General features: G+C 42.7%; 1 protein-coding gene across 10 annotated transcripts in view; it reads right to left on the reverse strand.

Moving 5' to 3' along the window:
• The window catches only part of DNAH14 (dynein axonemal heavy chain 14), a 132102-nt gene that overhangs the window by 60377 nt on the left and 49874 nt on the right, over positions 1 to 21851 (reverse strand). For all 10 annotated transcript variants that reach the window (XR_014562721.1, XR_014562722.1, XR_014562723.1 and 7 more), the window contains 13 exons: positions 20654 to 20828; positions 19508 to 19597; positions 16920 to 17054; positions 15278 to 15490; positions 14697 to 14766; positions 12211 to 12428; positions 10889 to 11141; positions 10280 to 10388; positions 9348 to 9577; positions 8126 to 8242; positions 7170 to 7319; positions 6070 to 6202; positions 4669 to 4730 (listed from right to left, as the gene is read on the reverse strand). Coding sequence is in view for 6 of the 10 variants with exons in the window: in XM_083732930.1 (XP_083589056.1) it covers positions 4669 to 4730; positions 6070 to 6202; positions 7170 to 7319; positions 8126 to 8242; positions 9348 to 9577; positions 10280 to 10388; positions 10889 to 11141; positions 12211 to 12428; positions 14697 to 14766; positions 15278 to 15490; positions 16920 to 17054; positions 19508 to 19597; positions 20654 to 20828 (1955 nt within the window). In the remaining 4 variants the exon portion in view is untranslated. The remainder of the gene's footprint in view (positions 1 to 4668; positions 4731 to 6069; positions 6203 to 7169; positions 7320 to 8125; positions 8243 to 9347; positions 9578 to 10279; positions 10389 to 10888; positions 11142 to 12210; positions 12429 to 14696; positions 14767 to 15277; positions 15491 to 16919; positions 17055 to 19507; positions 19598 to 20653; positions 20829 to 21851) is intronic.

The following is a 21851-nucleotide window of genomic DNA, read 5'->3' on the forward strand; positions in this document are numbered from 1 at the left end:
GACCACCCATCTGGTAAGTCGCGAGTTTTGGTGGCCCCGCCTGAAGGCTGACGTGGCTCGCTACGTTGCAGGTTGTGATGTCTGCCGGCGCGCCAAGGGCCCTACCGGGCGACCCCCCGGCCTACTTCAGCCATTGCCAGTTCCACCACGCCCTTGGCACACGGTTTCGTTGGACTTTGTAGTGGACTTACCCCCGTCTCGTGGCTGTACCTGCCTTCTAGTTTTCTCCGACCATTTCACCAAGATGGTGCACTGCGCCCCCTGCCCATCTGTACCCACAGCCAAGGAAACCGCTCAGCTGTACCTTCAGCATGTTTTCCGTCTGCATGGCCTACCTGAGCATGTGGTGTCCGACCGGGGCGTTCAGTTCACATCCCGGTTCTGGCGAGCATTACACCAGACCCTCGGGACAGAGGTCTGCCTCTCGTCAGCCTACCACCCACAGACCGATGGCCAGACGGAACGGGCGAACGCGGTGCTGGAGCAGTACCTCCGGTGTTACTGCAGCTACCAGCAGGATGACTGGGTCGACCACCTGGCATTGGCGGAGTTCGCCTACAACAACGCGGTGAATGCGTCCACCCAGCAGACCCCGTTCCAGGCCAGTTACGGTTATCATCCACGGCTGTTTCCAGAGGTGCTGCCGGCATCCGCGGTCCCGGCGGTGACGGAGTGGCTTCAAGAGCTCCAGTCCCAGCAACAGCTTTTGGTGGAGCAACTGCACCAGGCCAAGGAAGCATACAAAGCCCAGGCCGACCGCCACCGCCAGGTGGGGCCGGAACTTCGCGTCGGTGACCTGGTTTGGCTCTCCACTCGCCACCTCCACCCCTCTCGACCTTCGCGGAAGTTGGACGCCCGCTTCACCGGCCCGTTTCCTATCGTGGACCAAGTCTCTCCTGTGGCATTCCGTCTCCGGTTGCCCGCAACCCTGAAGGTTCACCCGGTCTTCCACAGGTCCCTTCTGAGTCCGGTGGCCCCACCCGACGAGTTCCACCCGAACCGTCCCCGACCGCAGCCAGTGTTGGTTCAGGGAGAGCCTGAGTACGAGGTGGAACGCATCCTGGACTCCCGTTACCGCAGGGGAAAGCTGCAGTATCTCATTGACTGGAAGGGGTACGGACCGGAGGACCGCTCCTGGGAACCAGCGGCCAACGTCCACGCACCTGCCTGCCTCCGAGAGTTCCATGCGACGTACCCCGGCAAGCCGGGTACGGACCCTCGGTTGAGGGGGGGCCTGGGAGGGGGGATGGTGTGATGGCCTGGGATTCCGATTCAGAGGACGAACCAGAGGAATCCCAGCCTGCACAGGAGTCCCCGCCTCCAGGGCCGGCTGAACTGGGGCAAGGCCTAGATGCTGAAGAGCCTGCACCTGTGGCAGAGCACCAGGAGCTGGCCCCAGGTGAAACCCTTCTGGCCTCAGAGGGACTTGAGGACTCAGTGGCTACAGGTGAGCCTCCTCCAGGGCCCAGTAACCCTTTGGCCTCTCCTGATCTGCAGAGGCTTAGGGCAGAGAGGCGAAGGGAACTGGTTGCTCCCAGGAGGAGTGCTCGCCTTAAGGTCAGAGGAGGCGGGGCTCCTGGGGGCCGGGACCGCCCCTGGCCTTAGAAGAGGATAAAAGCCCAGTCAGCCCGGCCCCAGGTTGCGGGAGCAACGTCGTTGTTGGCTTCGGACCTTCCTGTGTTCCTGATCCCTGCTCGGCCTCCTGTTCCTGACCATCCGGTGCTCCTGTTCCCTGCTCGGCCTCCTGTTCCTGACCATCCGGTGCTCCTGTTCCCTGCTCGGCCTCCTGTTCCTGACCATCCGGTGTTCCTGTTCCCTGCTTGGCTTCCTGTTCCAGCGTTCCTGTTCTCCGCCCGGCTCTCCGCCTCGGACCTCACCCCTCTTCGTGTGGACTCTGCTTACGCCCACGGTACCTTACCCCCGGGGCCAGCACATTGTTGAATGGTAAGCCCTCCTACCATAATATCTGCCCCTGCAAACTTTCCTCCAATTAATTTTTAGTCAAAATATAAATGCTACTTTTGTTCTTTAAAGACCTTTACAGCTAGGGATGTGGGAAGGATTTGTTCAGCTCGTATTTTAATTTGAACCTGCCAAATCTGCACTTTCCAAATCAGTATGTAAACTGAAACAGTTATCATCTGAAAGTTTTAATTCTCTGTACTTCTGATGGAGGAAATTGGTGGACTGATCGTCTTCCGTCAGCAGCTTGCCAACACAGATGATTATGAGGTGATTGATGATAGCCAGGCCATAAATCTTGGCTATTGAATTGAGTGAACTTGGATATGATAAGAGTGAACAGGATATTTAACCTCTGATGCTCTGCAAAAGCTGTTGCCTACGTTGGGAGACTAAGAAGCTATCAGCACCTCAGAACACTGGCAAAGGTGAGTGACTAAGAGCAGAGAAACCAATATTGTGTCCAAAAGCCACGTAAGAGTTCTAATGGGCAAAACCTCCCTTTCTCTAACTATCTTCAACTATACCTGAGACAGATATACAGTGGTACCTCGGGTTAATAACTTAATTCATTCTGGAGCTCCGTTCTTAACCTGAAACTGTTCTTAACCTGAGACACCACTTTAGCTAATGGGGCCTCCTGCTGCCGCCGTGCTGCCGGAGCACAATTTCTGCTCTCATCCTGAAGCAAAGTTATTAACCCGAGGTACTATTTCTGGGTTAGCAGAGTCTGTAACCTGAAGTGTCTGTACAGGTACCACTGTAATTCACAAATTTGAAGGTTTCTCTGTCTGCCTGTAAAAATTTACTTCTGGTGAGTGAGCTACTTTCTGACTCTTGGAGAGCCAATCATAAAAAGCTGAACTAAAAATACACTCTAATTCTTTGAACCAAGAAAGTTTAAAATGGTCAAGGGCCATTCTCTGAATGCTTTATTTTTAATTCTCCGTTTTCCTACTGGAAATGTTGCACTGGAACTGAAAGTAATTTTACTACTTCATACTGACTTCGTGGGAAAGGAATGTGCTTTGATAATAGATTATGCTGTGAAGATCTTAAAGTGGAGATGGGGGATTGAATATTTTAAGGTACAGATTGAATTGCTAATAAGACCAAGAACATTCAATATGGCAAAAAACATTCCATTGACTGTTGGCATCTTACAGCAATTATTGGATGAGAAATTAAAAGAAATTAGAGCTAAGATTATTCTTAGGGCTCTGACCCAAATAATGCTGGGCTCTCAATGGGATGGGAGTGTCAGTTTTGCATTTTTTGGTACAGAAAGTATTGGTTTAAAGTGTAGAAATCTTTTCTATGCTAATTGATTCAAGAAGGTTCTGGAAGCTTCTCTGTGTGATACAAGCTGGTGCAAATGATTCGTCTTGAACAGAACCATCACTCCAATTATCATCAACTTCTGTTTCTAGCAAAGAGGATGGAGAGGATGGAAGAGGAAACCTTAGCCTCTTCTCCTTAGCTTACTTCAACTGCTCAATCAATGAGGCTGGAAAGGTTTGAGAAATGGGGGGTAGAGCACCTTGAGCAGCTGGAGAAGGATCATGATGCTCTTGTCCCTGTTCCTCAGTAAAACCTATAAATTATGGCTCAGAATCTGATAAAGCGTCAACCTGGGCCTCACCAACAGGTAACGGTATAATCTTGCCATTCGACTGAGTGGAAGGAAGCACTTTTAGGAGCTGAGGCCTGCTCTGTATTGTGAGTCTGGGACTGAGGTAAAATTATGGAAGTAAGATGCTTTTTTGGAAGGGCTGGGGGAGCAAATAAGTGGAAGGACCAAACATAAAGAGCAACAGAAAGTTTTTTTGTGGAAAATCCACAATGCACAGACAAACAAACAACTGTAAAACTAAAATGACAATAAGGGAAATCGGAGGTTCAGAAACTAGTAAAAAACCTAGCTGAGTCAGGAGAGTTGGGAGGAACGTACTGTCTGCGTCTAGACAGGAGGAAAAACTGAGGGAGTCCAGCCTACTTCCCACAAGTCTTTGCTGCTGTCTAGTGTCTCCCGACAAGGTGAACACTCATTACATTGGATACGACGCCCCAGGAACTAAAATGTACTCAATAAAAGTATCTTTCAGATAAACAACAAATGCGTACAGTTCTCCCCAACTCTCCATCAATTCCATTACCTGGTCTGAGCAGAAACCAAGCAGCTTTCCTTGCTGTGTTACATAAACTAAGCTAGCAGGGGATTGAAACACTCTTGCAAGCGTTATCTGCTTGGAGGTCCCTTGGTCTTTCTAGAGCTTATCCAGATCTCTGTTTGCTCCACCACTTTCCCCTGGGAGCCCAGTCTTTAAGGCTGAATCGAAACAAATGGCAATTGGGGTTTCAGCATTGTCATTTGTTCCAATTATTGCTAAAGTGTGATTTTTCTGGGGGAAAGTGGCAGGGAAAAGGCAAAACTGCTCAGACCCGTGCCTAGAAAGGATAGAACAGGTAGAAGTGTGAACGAGCCTTAAATCTGTCCCTATTTTAGGAGCAGTATGGCAACCAATCACTAAGGGAATGTCATCAATACAGCCTATTTTACTTCTGCACCACAAGCAATTTCATTGCCTTATTAAATTGTGCCATTTGCTCCAAACATTATTGAAGGTGCAGCATGATATCTTTAAAAACAAAAAATCTGAACCTGAATATTTTTCTTAATTTATGTAACAATCAATGTCATCATACATATCTCTTTAGGTGAAGCGTGTGGTGTTCTCCCAGAAGAACGAAGTCCAGATCTCATCAAGCTAGGTAAAAGAACACACACCCACACAAATGAAAAATGCAAGGTGTAAATTCTAATCAGTACTGGCACAGTACTACAAAACAAATCTTAACCGGTTATTTCTAATGGGAAAGATATGCCACACAAATTGAGAAGATGGAACTTTGCCTTCCTCTTTTCCTCCCTATAGCTCCTTTGCTCTCAAATCTGCTCCAGAGCAGACTTCTATGGTGGTGGGGAGAGGCACAGGAGCTGCAGAGGGAAGAAAAGGTAAGTGAAGTCCTAAAGTAAGGTGCTAATACAGTGGTACCTTGGGTTAAGTACTTAATTTGTTCCGGAGGTCCGTTCTTAACCTGAAACTGTTCTTAACATGAAGCACCACTTTAGCTAATGGGGCCTCCTGCTGCCACCGTACCACCGGAGCACAGTTTCTGTTCTCATCCTGAAGCAAAGTTCTTAACCCGAGGTACTATTTCTGGGTTAGAGGAGTCTGTAACCTGAAGCGTATGTAACCTGAAGCGTATGTAACCTGAGGTACCACTGTAAAAGAAAGTGTCTTCATGTTGTGGGGAATATAATTCTCTCACCACAGATGGCACAACTGTATCAGTCTGGCTGGCCCCACAACCTTACAATTAGAAAGGGAGGGGAAGTTTCCAGAGCAAATGGCATAACCAGAACACAGCTCATTCCCCTACTACACAAAAAATCCCACCCCACTTTTTTCATCTTGCGCTATCCAATCTGATCCTAGAGGTATTACCAAGTTAGCATGACTGAACAAACATTTTCTCTTGTTTGCGCCCTTTCCTTCTCGCCAGATTAAAAATGTATGCTATCAGAGTGCAGGAGAGAGACAGCCCCAGCATTAAACTCCCCCCCTTTACTGAGGCTCTCTGTGGCACCTTTAAAATCCTGATTTCTTGCCCTGTGTATTTGAGAAATAAGTGGTTATGGGAAAAATAAAAGTTTTAGCAAGTTTCTCACATGAAAGGTCATGTGTGGAGCAGGTGTTTATGTGCCTACCACCTATCTATCCCTCCAGAATACAATCTAAAGAAAAAGAAAATAGCTGTGCCCACATGTGCTGAAAGCTGGTGGCCCACTCCACCTCTTGCATTCTTCCTCCTCCCCCGGCCCTGACAAAATGCTGAGTTGCTGCTACCACTACAAAGCCAGCCAGCCTGTTCTTTGGGCTCCAGCAACTTAATAGAACTTTAAAATATACACAAAATGTATGCAGCACATTGCGTTCAGAATATCAGTATTTTAGAGGGCAAGTAAGGATACTGACAGTTCAAAAGAGGCTTGTCCTGTACGAACGAGGACACCTGATAGCCATTTTAAACTTCAGATCTTACCTGGTTCTTGTTGTTTCTCTGTAATAAAAGACATCTCCTAAAAGAGTTCCCATTTTTATACTTAATCCACCTTGTCTCTGAAGTTTTTGAAGCATGCTCTCCATCATGGTAGTTTTTCCACTACCAGGGTCTCCTAAATATAACAAATAGGTTGTTTTATTTATTTGTCCATAGCTTTTTCCATGGACGTGCTCAAGGCAACAAAAAGATAAAAATCACTATTAAACATTTACATAAACAGCAACAAAATCACGGAAACAGCAGAGGATACCGATCACTCACAATAAACAGCATTCAGGAACTGCCTGAAAAAACAAAGAAGGTGATCTTATTGCCACCTGAGGAATGACTACAAGCAGGGAGACCCAGGTTGAAAACTCTACTCAGCTATAAAATTCATTTCAAATTGACTGTGGGGAGAGAGAACCCTACACTGCCCTGAACTTTTGGAGGAAGGCAGGGTGGAATACACCAAGGGCCTCAGTAAGTGAAGGGTATGGAGAAGCAGATTCACTCCAAGAGATATGGAAATCCATGCCAGTTTAAGGTTTAAAATTAAAAGACTTGATTAGCCCAGAAATTAACTGCAGAGGAGGTTTTGGAGTAGCACAACTGGTTCAGCAGCACTGGGTACTGCGCCACAGGGGGCGCCACAACAATGCTGGAGAACAAAATGTGAGAGGGGGGACACACACAGAATTTTAATTTGAGAGCCCCAAATCTGCCACTGGTAATTGGTAATTGGTCTACTGCAGACAGGCTGAAACAACAGTAATCTAACACCCTTTATGAACATGTGAGGACCAGTGATTTTTAAAAAAAAAATGTTTTAGAAAGTATGTTAAATATGAATATTCTATAAGTATCTTAGCATTTCATGATAATCTGAAAATATATAACAATTCAAATCAGGTCAGGACTTCATGGCCTCCATGACAAGCGTAGGGCTGTCTCAAATTGTCATTGATCTAACACATCAGGCTATGCCTCATCTCCAAAAGGAAACAAGAACGCTGGGACCAATGGAATCTTGCACTGCTTAGAGATTGGGGTGGCATTCAACAATACTTCTTCTGTTTTACAGTACTTGAGAATCTTACCTATTATTAATACTGGCTGTTTATTCAGTAAAAGAAGGCTCATTAGGAAATGGTGCCGAATTGTATCAATGTTGGGAATAAATGTAGAAAGCTCACATTTCTTTTCTTCGTCTTTTTCTGCTTTATCAGGATTTGACCTACCTGCAGTTTCTAATTTTAAAATAAAACAAAAACATTTATTTCAATTATCTGAAATATTGTCTTGTTATCTTAAATTTAAGAAATATGAATTTGATTGTCTAAATCAGCAGTGATCGAAAGGTAGATTGGGATCCAGGCTGCAGAGCACACAGCACAATCCACTTGGAGCCCTCTGTTCATATATGTAGTGTTATGAATTGAATTGGGCAAAAGCATATGGAACATTTTGTAACAGGACCATAGGTGCCAACTCTATGGAGCCCTGGTCCTTTCTACCCCCCCAAAATATTTAGGCCCCCTCCACAATATTTTCTCCAAGTTGGCATCTCCCTCCCTCGGGCAACTACCTCCCCCCTAGCGGGCATTGCGTGCAGGTGGAGGGTGGCGAGAGGTGAGAAGGGAGGCCTGCACCCAGTTGTGCATGTCAGAAGAAGGTGTGCTCTACAGACGTGTGGGGAGAGAGAGAAGTAAGGGGGCAGGTGGGTCCCCCCAATATTTTGTTCAAGTTGGCACCTATGAATAGAACCATTAAGAACTTTATAGCAAGAGTTTATAGTAAACTCTTGATTCATGGAGATAATTTTACCATTAGAGAAATGTATTGAGGTAACCAATTTTTCAATAAATATTCTATGGGTAATATACTCAGGTGTTTATTTGATTTAAACATATATATACTGCTCCCCTGTATGTACAATGTGTCTTACAATGAAAAAATACTCCACAATTTTAGTGCATATCTGAGCCTTAAATTTTACTAAACAAAATGATTCTTTCAGGAACATTATACTAAAATACAACAACAACATTCTTACCCTTCTGAATAAGAAACTGTGTGCTAGGAACTAAATTTGCCCATGGTTCAAATTCTCCCGTTCGTAAATCCACAAAATAATCAAAAACAGTTTTGTTGTCAGATGGAAACTGAATATCTGAAAGTCAGTGAGGGGAGCAATATGTTACAAACAAATTAAAGTGTTGTATCTGCTGTGAAACATATAGCTGATATAGTTGTGTCATAGAATTGCCACAAAATGAAATGTTAGTTGGGTAAACAGTTCTATGAGCATTAACAGGTAAGATGCATTCAGGTTTCAAACACAGTTATTCAGTCATGTTTAAACTAGTTAATCTGCAGAGTTTTGCATGTAGATGTTCCCAGGAGCAGTTACCAACATCTCCAGCTAATTTAGTTCTTTATTAAATTTATTGATTATTGTTCATTTTTTTACTAAAAAATTTAAATTTCTACCTCACCCTTCCTCCCAGAGAAACCCTGGGTGCCTGCCAAAGGTTCTCCAGTAGAAGGGCAAGGGAAGAAGCTGTTGCCACTTAGTGTTGACAATATTGGGCTAAATGGAACAATAGGCTGACTTGGGATACAGCTGTTTCATGTGTTCAACCACATGGCATTAATGCTAGAAGTATTCCAGCATTGTCCAGGTAGACTAGATGTTAATTGCATTACTAATAGTCCACCTCCACATATCAGACAGTGTTCTCTGCTATGGTGGCAAAGACACCTTTAGCACAGTGTATAGATGATCCATTTATACTGAATCAAAGAGCAGTAATGCACAGTAACTCTAAAGATGCATTAGCAGGAGATGATGATAATTGTTCAAATGTGAATCTTAGGCTTCACAGTGGTACCTCGGGTTAAGTACTTAATTCGTTCTGGAGGTCCGTACTTAACCTGAAACTGTTCTTAACCTGAAGCACCACATTAGCTAATGGGGCCTCCTGCTGCTGCTGCTGCCGTGCCGCCGGAGCAAAATTTCTGTTCTCATCCTGAAGCAAAGTTCTTAACCTGAAGCACTATTTATGGGTTAGCGGAGTCTGTAACCTGAAGCGTATGTAACCCGAGGTACCACTGTAATCCCAACCATGTACTTAAATGTAAGTGGGGTTATAACTGCAGCTTCACCACAGTGGTCTTGCTCCAATTCCACTATTCCATTAGTCTTTAAAGCTGAACTGAATAAATTTAGAATGTATTCTATCTGATTAGTATATTGTAAAAACAGAAAAGCTTACTAGCTGGTGGTTGTCTTTCAAATATCTCACGAACGAGGTAATTGAAGTCTTGGGTTACAGTCACAAGATCATCGTGGCTGGTGTATATACCAATTAGAGTCTCACCCTCATGTTCTTCCTCTCGTTTTAAAATTCCTCCAACAGCCCAGGTAAATGCAAATATATAGAGTTTCCCCAAAATTAGCATCATATTATTAGGTTGCTTCTCCCAAAACCATATCTGCTCTGGCCTGAAAGTAATGAGGGGAAAAAACCATAATAATAATAATAATAATAATAATAAGCACAATATTTGATTTAGTAACTAGCAATGCTCTGTGCTCCTTTGTGGAGGGTCAGGATACAAAAGTAGTATAGTTAAAACAACAACAGAAGAAAACAAATTAACTTTATAAACAACATCAACTTTATAAACATCTGGGTAGGCTTGTCTAAACAAGAATGCTTTTAGCAGTCACCAAAAAGAATACAGTGAAGGTGCCTGCTTGATAGCAATAGGCAAGGCATTCCAAAGTGTAGGTCCTGCCACACTAAACAGTTGCTGTATTTTTCGCTCTATAAGACGCACCAGACCACAAGACGCACCTAATTTTTGGAGGAGGAAAACAAGAAAAAAAATGAATCTCAGAAGCCAGAACAGCAAGAGGGATCGCTGCGCAGTGAAAGCAGCAATCCCTCTTGCTGTTCTGGCTTCTGTGATAGCTGCGCAGCCTGCATTTGCTCCATAAGACGCACACACATTTCCCCTTACTTTTTAGGAGGGAAAAGGTGAGACTTATAGAGCAAAAAATACGGTATGATGCATCATGCATAAAAATAAATTCAGTAGTTAGATCCAGTGTTTCGTATCTGTCTTTTGAAGATATAGTTTAAAAAAACAAGGATTTCATCGCATTTTGATAATCTAGCAAGTGCACACAAGGCTCACTCACCTTTTCTTCAACACAGATGGGACTATTTCGCTGCCTACATCTGATATCCTACGGGATGCTTTCATCATTGTTGGTGGCAAAGTAATTGAGCTTCGTATTCTTCTTTCGGCTTTAATATAACAAATCACATTACGCATTTGGCCCATTCAGAAAGAAGTCCAATATAAAACTATAGCTTCAAAAAAATCATAATTTCCTTGCGTTGGTGGTATAGTGGTTAGCATAGCTGCCTTCCAAAAAAATCATAATTTCCTATACAATTGACTTTACACTTTAATTACAAGAATATTTCCCCTTGGAGCCTAAACCAGCTCATCCTAAACCATTGCTGAGCTACAAATATTCACACCAAGTACTAATTGTTTTCTGTAGTGTGCAAGTTGGACGTGTCTCTAAAATTATTTGACCCATCAATGCCTCAATATTTTGTGTTGGAGGAACGAGGTTTTTCCAAATGTCTTTGATATTAAGGGCAAAGAGATATCAGTGGTCCCACAGACCACATGCTGAAAAGCAAGAATTACAGAAAGACACCCAGAACACTTTCTATTACACTTCTTACACATTTATCATATCACTAAAAATTGGACTTGTAATGCATTCACTTACGTGGTTGTAATGTATCCTTTTGCATCATTATTTGAAGAAATGAATCAAGAATTCTGCAGATATTCATTACAATCCCCATCTGATGTATAGGGAATGCTTGCATTTTCTTACGTTCATTCAGAAAGTTCATCCCCTTTTTTACACTTGAGTGAAACAAACTTGATAAGTACTCAATATCATTTTGTGCCAATACTTCAGAAAAGCCTTCTAACCATGTACTGACATATGGTTCCCATCCCAGATCAACTGGATCCTACAAGAAAACAAATTAACAGATTTTCAGAATTGCTTCTACATTGCTTCTGCATATTTATGTTCTTTATGTCTAGATCCTGCTTGTGAAATATGAAACATGCACATACGTTTTCCTACTATGATACAGATCAGCTATCTGTTCTATGTCTTGGGGAAAATGTGCTATACAGATTTTCTACATAGGAACAGATGTCCATGTAGAAAGTTGCAATGTTTGAAACTGCTTCCATTAAGGATGGTATCTTAGGTTGGCATTGGCAAAGGATGCTCGTTTTTAAAATGCTTACTCTTTAAGTTTTTCAACTTGTACAAGAAGAAAATGCTAACATTTTTGTACCTTTTCTTTTTCTTCTTTTTCTTTATATCACTTTATTTCTTCATAATTCAAAAGTTTTCAATAAAATATTGAAAAACAGGCAAAAAAGAGAAAAATACAAGAAAATACTAAATGAACAAAACATAAAATGTTTAATACAGAACATACATTGTTCCAGCAATTTGCTACTCAGGGCTGCATCAGACAAAGTAGTTCCGTTAGCTGAATAATTTTTGTCTGCACAATTAAACTTCCTCTCCCTGGGTGCCCCCCATAGATTTAAAAGAAGCATATTATACCCAATGGGGATTCCAAGTGGGGAATCTATGACCTTGAGAGAAATCAAAGCAATTATTTAACCAGGGCATTAAAAGAAATAGCAGGTCTATTGTGTTATCGTCCCCCTGATCAAAATGCTCAGGGAAATATTGAGATGAAGAATGAAATCAAGGAAGTATCCAAAATACATGTTATAATAATAGGGGAATTCAACTACCCACCCATAGATTGGCTACATATGTGTTACAGTCATGACAAAGAGGTAAAATTTTTCGATACTCTAAATGATGGTAGCCTAGAATAATTCGTGCACTTCCAGTCTGCAAATGGTGCCGTGAGCAGTGACTACCCCTCCTGTCTCTGCTAATTGCCTTCAGGACAACTTCACTTATTTCACTTTCCATCTTTGCTGAGAACGTTAAAAGAAAGCATGAAATATCATATGAGTAAAAACGTTATTTAAGAAACCTACCACGTAAACCATAGCACATCTACTAACAGTAGCAGGGCTGGCCTGAGAGAGGCTGTCCACTTCAAATATCATTCTGATTGCTGGTGATAAGTAGATTCTTTCACTATTAGGAAGGCATAGCACTCTGGAGTCATCTAGCACAGAATTTAAATTTTCTATCCAACCTGGGTCTACTGGCCCATCCAAGATAATCCATTGCCAGTCATTAATACTTTCACCTACAAAAGAATAAACAAATAAGAACGTCAGAATTTGCTAGTAACATTTATAAGCAACAAGAATTAAAAAATAAAGCTAAAATCTTTGAAAATGATCATGTTATTTTAGGAAGATATATCTTAAACCTCCTAATAATTTTTCTTTGTGCTGAATATCAAACTGGAGGAGAAAAAAAAACTTATATACCAGTTTTTATTATTTTATCATATACTGTATTACTTTCTCTTTATTTCACCCAATTGCTTATTAACCTGATTGCTTTGGAGGACATTTTGCATATAGGATGATGTCCTTCCTCTGGATGTGACAGGCAGGGTCTTGAAGCTTTGTCTCCTTCTCCAGAGGAAAGGGTCATCCTACCCTCCAGATCTTCCCTGCCTCAGTCAGGATAGGTTGGGTCTTTCCCCATCTCCGGTGAAAAAAATCTTAGCTACATGATTAATGAGACTGTGAGTTTGATAATGGTTAATGAGCATAGCTGTCAACTTTTCCCTTTTCTTGAGAGGAATCCTATTCGGAATAAGGGAATTTCCCTTAAAAAAGGAAACGTTGACAGCTATGTTAATGAGACTGTGAGTGTTGCTGGTTTTTGTTTGTTAGTTTCCTAGTATACCACTTTCTCTTAAAATGGGGTGTGCCCCCCAGGTGTCAACGTTTTCTGTGTGCCCTGTCCTTTCCCCTGCTTAAATTTTCTTCAGGATGAGGACGTGTGAGGGAATTCAAGGAAAGCAATTGTTCCCGTGCTTCCCCCTTTTTATTTTGGTCCCTGGAGGGGGTAGAGGTAAGAGAAGGATGGGTGGACATTGTACAGCGGTCAGCCATTTTTTCTTAGGTCCTCCACATTCTCTGGAGGCAGCAACGTCACACAAACCAGATTAAGTGAGACTGTTGCCTCTATTATACCAGACTCTCAAAGTGTCCCTACTTTCCAGGGACAGTCTCAGATTTACAGAAGCTGTCCCAGTTTCTGCTTTGATCCCAGAATGTCTTGCTTTTCCTAAGGCGTCTCTATTTTAATCACAGAAATGTTGGAGGGTATGTTATACCCTATGAGGTGTGTGTGTGAATGTCATTTGCTGCTGATGGCAGGTGTCATAGTACCCTTTTAGAGCATAGTACCCTTTAGAGCAACACAATGAATCCCCCCCCCCCAATTAAAACAAGCTGTGAGGGAAGCTAGGCCTCAGTTGTGCCTATAGGAGTCTCTTCTTTCGGTGGTTCTTGTCCAGGGACCGAGGAGAGGTTGCTGTTTGGCAGGAACACTATTTTTCTTTCTCAGTAATTCATTGGGGCGGGCAGTCCATGGGGAGCTTGTTTGATAGTTTTCTCCTCCCCTCTTTATTAGCGGTGACTCTATGTTCCCTTTCTTAATTGCACACACACTATAATTATTATCTTCTACTTTTTCTTTTTTCTTTTAAAGGGACGCAGGTGGCGCTATGGGTTAAACCACAGAATCCAAGGACTTGCCAATCAGAAGGTCGGCGGTGTGAATCCCCGTGACGGGGTGAGCTCCTGTTGCGCAGTCCCTGCTCCTGCCAACCTAGCAGTTCGAAAGCACACCGGTACAAGTAGATAAATAGGTACTGCTCCGGTGGGAAGGTAAACGGCGTTTCCGTGCACTGCTCTGGTTCGCCAGAAGCGGCTTAGTCATGCTGGCCACATGACCCAGAAGCTGTACGCCAGCTCCCTCGGCCAGTAAAGTGAGATGAGCGCCGCAACCCCAGAGTCAGTCACGACTGGACCTAATGGTCAGGGGTCCCTTTACCTTTACTATTATTTTTATTTATTGAATTTGTATACCACCCTTCATCCAAAGATCTCAGGGCAGTTTACAGCAAAAAATACAAAACAGCTGTTTCTATAATAGCCAGCTGAAACAATTCAGGTGCAGGAGGTGCCTGCCCTGCTTCCTATCTCCCCCCAGTGAGGCAGTCTGAGGGAATAGCTGCCCTCAGATGACAGCTGAGGGAGAGGAGGCCTGGTGGGGTTGGCCGTCTAGTTTAACATGCGAGGGATTTCATACTGCATGCTAGATGCTTGGATACAATACAGTAATGAAACAACGAGAAATAAATATTTTGAAATCAATAGACTTATGAATAATATTATGAACAAAAGATTCAAACATGGCTCAGGGCAGTTTTCAGTAGGACTGTGGAAGTAATAATTACTCAAATATCAAGATGCTGCATAATTTGGACCCATCACTGTGGAAAGAGAGAAGAACTGTCTGTCATACTTATCATTACAGTACTTATACTGACAGTGAATATTTTCTCTTGACTGCAGTGCTTCATTTTTTAGGGATGCATCAGCAAGATTCACTGTATTCAGCTAGAAAAATAGAAATAAAACTCATTACACTGCAGATCAGTTGATAAAGGAAGTTAGGCAAGTTAAATACAGGATTAGAAAGCTTTCTTCCTAAAGAATTAGGGTAGCAAGAAACTTTTTTAATTACAAAAACAAAAAGCCTTCGGTGCCATGAAAGGCAGTTTCAACCTGAGATATACATTCAGTCTCTTAAACCTCAGCCAAATCACAATTAAACATAGAAAGTTGACTCCAGAGTTTCCATGAGTTTTCAAATGTTCTCTTGGATGATGGTGGAGATTATGATAGGGGTTACAGGGGGAAAGTGCAAAAGTGTGAAGAAGTGTGCATGCACACAAAAGCTTATACCAAGAACAAACTTAGTTGGTCTCTAAGGAGCTACTGGACAATTTTTTTTATTTTTTATATATTTTGACTGCGTCAGACCAACACGGCTACCTACCTGAAACAAAAGTTCAAGTAAAGCAATAAAACAGTGACATAATTAGAGTTACTAAAATGCTAAACTCACAGTGTACAAGTCCTGCATTTCTGATCTTGTAGTGCTTATGTCTTTCTTTTTAGGTTTTTTTGTTGAAAGTTTAGCAAACGCTCGAACTGCTGATGATAACAGACCATCTGACCACTCCATTGTATTAGGATTTGTCTGCCCAAAAAGTTCACCAAGACTAACACACTTTGGGTTTATAACAAAGGTGTCTACCTTGCCTTTCTTTGGAGAATTCTAAGGAAAGAAAAACAGACATTTCCTTACCATAAATATCCTGTTTTGGGGATGACATTCAGAAACTCTTTAGAGTTACTCCTCCCCACCAGGAGGAGACAGGGCTGGCTTGCTATTTGATTCTTCTGTTGGACTAAACTGGAATGAGCAGAAACTTCCTCCAGAATATAGATAACTATTGAACAGCCAACCAGCATAAATGGACAGTTTTTCTGACAATCACTTGTCAAAGCAAAGTTAGAGGTGGGCACCACTCAATAAATTTGTTTTCTTGATTATTATGTATTACATTTCTCTCATATGGAAGTGTGACAATGTATTTTCCTTTCATTCCTGATACCTTGAACGCTCTTATGGTGAATTATGCAAAGACAGGATGTTTGCAACAGGATGTTTGCAACAGGACGTTTGTAAAATGTTTTTATTTCATTTTGCAATACAGGTGGTGACTATTTTAGGCGTGTCCAACTCATGTGCAATCTCCGACATACAGGTCCTTTTGGACCTGAAAGAGGGCAGAATGGGGGCAGGGCGGCATATAACAGGACGGAACGGGGCACCCTTATATGTGCTCCACTGACACAAGCATCGGCTGGGAACAGAACCTTGCTTTCTCCTGCCCTGGAGGGTAGGACTAGAATCAATGGATTCAAGTTCCAAGAAAGGAGATTCTGACTAGACATTGGGAAGAACTTTCTCATAGTAAGAGCTGTTTGACCATGGAATGGTCTCCCTCGGGAAGCGGCGGACTCTTCTTCCTTGGAGGTTTTTAAGCAGAGATTGGATGGCCATCTGTCATGGATGCTTTAGTGGAGTTTCCTAAATTGCAGGAGGTTGGACTAGATGACCCTTGGGACCCCTTCCAACTCTACAATTCTATGATTCTATAAGATGGTATATTTTAATCATTGCATACAATCACTGCTTTACTGATATTATTTTACACTTTATGTTGCTTTCCATATAACAAATACTTGCATATACTGATCCTTATATTTCTTCCATCTCCAAGATTAATTTAGGTATAATGTGCTGTTGCTCTCTTTCATATCATTATACTTAAATCTTTTATAAACTGAAATGAGCTTACTTTTTTAGCCTCAGATCATATTTAGTCACCACCTTTTAATTCAATATGCGAAAAGGAGAGCAGGGATAGATGTGAGTGCACTTCACACTTCCTGCCCAGTTTCCTGCCCAGTTTTGCATGGTGGCTGCCAACCTGACTTTACACATGATTTTGGTGCCCTCTTAAATCAGCCCAAGGGCCATGCATGCCCAACTCTAGTTTTGGGATTGTTCTCTTAGTTTGCCAATATTTCAGATCCAACATTAATGCATATTAGAAATTAGGCATAATAGCACGTGAATAACATACTAAAGAAACAGGTTCAGAAAATAAAGAAGAGACTAAAATAAAATACCTTACCTGAAACACAGCCTCAAGTTTTGAATTGCTTTCTGTATCTACCAATGGCAAGATTACCAGGGCTTTTTCTAAAATTGTTCTGATGGTAGTTTTCCCACCGCCTGTAGGGCCTACTAGCATTATACCAACAGAAGCCTGAAAATACAGTTTTAAATATCAGCTCTGTAACATTAAGGTCCCCCAAAATGTTTAGATTACCAGACAGAGAAATATTAAAAGCTCTTACAATGTGTATATTTTTCATACAAGGAGTATCAATCTGCTTTCCTCCTCAGTACTTTTGCTTAAATATCTACATTATTTGTGGCCCTCCAGATATGTATTTTTAGTAGTAGTATTTATAACCCACTCTTCATTTTATATTTTAAACCCAAAGCAGGAAACAACAAAATAAAATAACAATAGAACTATACAGAAAAGAATATAAAAACAGAAAATTCATAAAAACAACTACACTAATAACATAAATAAATTTATATCTCTATCATAACCATTTCCTCTCTGTCAAGATAGGAGAGGAATGAACCACAAAGCACTCACACAAACAAGGCAGAAAGACCAACTATTCTGACAGAATTCTAAGAAAATTCTTAGGCACAGCTGGGATGGAGAGATGGTTCCTCTTCCTGGTGAGGAGGTAGAAGACTGACAGTGACTCTGCCTAATTCACCAGAGAGATGAAGGTAGCCGATGGGTCCTAAGCTCATGGTGAGTTAGGGACTTCCCCTGCATGTGAAGACAATCTCCAGTGCATTGTGCGGATTAGGACAGTAGTGGGTCCAATGGTCAAGAAGGCAGTCACTGCACATGATGTAGAGCACGGGTGTCAGACACAAGGCCCACGGGCCGAATCCGGCCCGCGAGACCTCGGCATGTGGCCCGTGTAGCCTGGTCTATATATATCTGTGAGGGAAGCTTGGGCTGCGGCGCGCGAGCAGGGCGCCTCGGGTCCCTTCTGCGCAGGCGCAGACCTCCCCCTCCTCCAGCTACCTAGCCGAGACTTATTTGACACGGCGAGGGCGGGGTTGGATATGGGAGGCTGCCGACGCTGCTCTCAACTTCTTTTCGGGCTCGCCGGGGTGAAATAAGTCCCGGCGGGAGCGCAGCGCGCCTGCGCGAGGTGGAACGCGGAGAAGGGCAGAGCCGGCTTCGCGCGCGTTGGAGAGAGGGAGACTGAGAGCGCGCTTGTGTTTCAGGAGCGCGCCCTGTGAATACTCGGGGCAGCGTGCTTTTGCTTTTCTTTTCTTTATTTATTTCTTTAGGCGCATTTCCACGCTGCCCAATGAACAGCATCCTCTGCCTCTGGGGATTCGCGATTCGAAAGCAAATTCGATACGTAAATAACGTCAGGCGCGGCTTCCGCAGGGTGCGTGTTGCAAAAATTTATATATGGAAAAAAAGCTGATAAGGAATTGGTTTATATTGGTTTATATATGGGGAAAAAGCTGATAAGGAATTGGTTTATTTCATGCAATTTTTTCCTCAATGTTATTACAGGGTCCAGCCATCAGTTCCCGCCCTCCTCAAAGGTTTAGGGTAGGTAGCAAAGGGGAAAAAATCCAAACAAATGCTCGATTAAAATTTGGGGAATGAGAAAAATTAAAACCTGCACATCTTGTGTAACTTAAACACCAAGCCAAACAGGAAACAATTTTTATATTCATATATGTATTCAAATGAAATCAAGGTGTAGTGTTCCATGAGCCAGAAGCTCTGCATTACTTAATCCAGCTGTTAAAGGTGTCATGGGCTTTGAAGACACTCGAACTCGAACCGGCCCTTTGAGGGTGACCAAACTGCTGATGCGGCCCCTGATGAATTTGAATTTGACACCCTTGATGTAGAGAGAAATGAGAGGCAGATGGGGCTCATCAACCTGGGAAGGTAGCCCATAAAGAAGAAGGAAAACTCTGATCATAAACCTCGGCTGCCTTGTGGCTATACACATTCATGAGAAAGACTTGGGGAGTAAACTCTGAGGAAAAATCCGTCCTTGCAGGACATCTTGAGAACAACAAAATGCTAACGAGTAAACAAATATGGAGTGGAATCCCTAAGACAGTTGGATAGTGTCTTGTACACCTCCTTCCAGAAACTCCTGCAGTCAAGCTGGTGCCAAATGTATTGCTCTGCATTCCTTTAGACCACATCAGTGAGGCGGGTCTTGTTGTCTGGGCAGCCCAGGATTTCCATATACACTGCCCAGCTTTGTGTCCCAGAGATGCCACTTCAGTGCTGCAAGCACAGCAAAAACAATGTGGGAGGCAGCAGTTATGAGTTACTGGTCTCTGCTGCCACAGCAGGTGCTGTGATTCTCCAGTGGGTTGGATTCACTCTCAGAGGCATACTCCGTTGTTTCTTGAGACAGACTGATGCCAACAACAATAGCCTCCATCTTCCATAATCTTTGATCCTTGGCCACGTGGGCTGAGGGTGATTGGAGCTGGAGTCCTGAAACATCTGTAGCACCACAGCTTCTCCACTCCTGGTGCAATCTAAGTTTACTTTGAAAAACTTTCTGCTGTGTAACATACTATGTACTACTGTATCATATTAAAACATGTAAAGTGATGATTTGCAGAACTTACCATAATTTGGTTATAAAATTGTATAACTTTCTGTATCTGATTTTCCCATGTCTGCAAACATAAATGCTGTATTGCAACAGATATTGCACTCTAAAATCAAATAAGTATATCTTTAGTTAGAATTACAATACTTCAATATTGTAAATATTAGCATAATAGCTGATATTCTAACACTGTAGAAAAAGTCACCATTTTTTGTTGCTATCACCAACCTCCCTTACCTCAGCACACACAATGCCCTGGAAAAATACTGTGCCTGGCACATTCATAAGCATACAGAATAGATAAAGGTAAAGGGACCCCAGATGATTAGGTCTAGTCGTGACAGACTCTGGGGTTGCGGCGCTCCTCTCGCTTTATTGGCCGAGGGAGCCAGCGTACAGCTTCCAGGTCATGTGGCCAGCACAACGAAGCCACTTCTGGAGAACCAGAGCAGCGCACGGAAACGCCGTTTACCTTCCCGCCGGAGCGGTACCTATTTATCTACTTGCACTTTGACGTGCTTTCGAACTGCTAAGTTGGCAGGAGCTGGGACCAAGCAACAGGAGCTCACCCCATCGCGGGGATTCGAACTGCTGACCTTCTGATCGGCAAGTCCTAGGCTCTGTGGTTTAACCCACAGCGCCACCCGCATCCCGTAAACAGAATAGATACTGGACGCCTAAATAGGGACTTGGTCTGTCTCTACTTCTACTCCACCCCGGCAGCTATAGCTAAAGATAATCATGACCCATCAACCTGATGGTAACTGAAACCATTCCAGTGAAAAACTGGTCAACATTCCAATGTTGGTCATATTATTTTTATTTACAGAAATATTTCTATAAATCATAGAATTGCAGAGTTAGAAGGAATCATGAGGGACATCTAGTCCAACCTCCTGCAGAGCAGGAATCTTTGCCCATTTATAGAAGGATTTCTATAAATAGAGCAGTGTTTCCCAACCTTGTGCCTCCAGCTGTTTCTGGACTACAATTCCCATCATCCCTTGCCACTGGTCTTGCTAGTCAGGGATGATGGGAGTTGTAGTTCAAAAACAGCTGGAGGCACAAGGTTGGGAAACACTGAAATAGAGGCCTTCATCTGAGGCCCAATGCTTAATAATTTCCCCTTGTAAATAAAACATATGCTTGCATGTTTCCTTACCTGCAGTCGTCTATGCTTTACTTTTTGAACTTTCATCCCTGGGAAAAGATCTGTCAGGATGTCCTCAAACAGTGGGACATCCTCAGCAAGAAACTTGGGTAAATTAACTTCTTTCAGGACAGTAGTTATGATGAGAGTTTCTTCTGATGTAGAAAACTTTTTCTTTTTACTATTTCTATAAAATAAATCCAATAATAGTAATCATTAGGTAAGTTATTGTACAGATTTACATGCTCTTTCACAGAATCATAGAATTGTAGCGTTGGAATGGACCCCAAGGGTCTTCTAGTACAACTCCCTGCAATGCAGGAAAATGCAGGAATCTTTTCCCCGAGGCAGGTCTTGAACCCATGGCCATGAGAATAAGAGTCTCAGGCTCTACCAACTGAGCTATCCAAATGACAGATGGCCATTCAACCTCTGCTTAAAAACCTCCAAGGAAGGAGAGTCCACCATCTCCCAAGGGAGATCATTCCACTGTCAAACAGATCTTACTGTCAGAAAGCCCTTCCTGATGTTTATTTCATTAAAAAAAGGGGGGCTGGCTATCACTATTGAATTTTTATCCACACATGCTGCTGCATATCTTAGGCAAACATTCTTAAATATATTTATTTGAGCTTATTGCTCTCTACCCTAAAGTTCAGTACAATCAAAAACACGTTACTTAAAATAGTTCATATGTGGTTGGCTCTGGCCATCAAATATCAAATGCTTAACATTGCTTCGGTCCCACAGAGGACCTCACGGTCTTCAAACAGAAACATCTTGGAGGTCCTGGGCCACAGAGAGGTTAGGATGGCCTCAACCAGAGCCAGGGCTTTTTTGGCTGTGGCTCCGATCTGGTAGAATGCTCTGTCACAAGAGACTAGGGCCCTGCGGGGCTTGACATCCTTCCGCAGGGCCTGCAAGGCAGCTGTTCCACCAGGCCTTTGGCCAGGGCACAGCCTGAACCCCTCCTTTGGTAATTCTTCACAGAAATGTCAAGTTAACGATTGCCATTATTTTGATTTGAACTGATTTTATAATGAATTGATTTTAGAATGCTGTATTATTTTACTGTTGTTAGCCGCTGCCTGGCTGGGGAGGGCAGGATATAAATAAAATTATTATTATTATTATTATTATTATTATTATGATTATTATTATTATTATTATTATTATTACTACTACTACTACTAAATGCACTCACAGTAAG

Source organism: Podarcis gaigeae (assembly GCF_964106915.1).
Source record: "Podarcis gaigeae genome assembly, chromosome: 3".
Classification (NCBI taxonomy): domain Eukaryota; kingdom Metazoa; phylum Chordata; class Lepidosauria; order Squamata; family Lacertidae; genus Podarcis; species Podarcis gaigeae.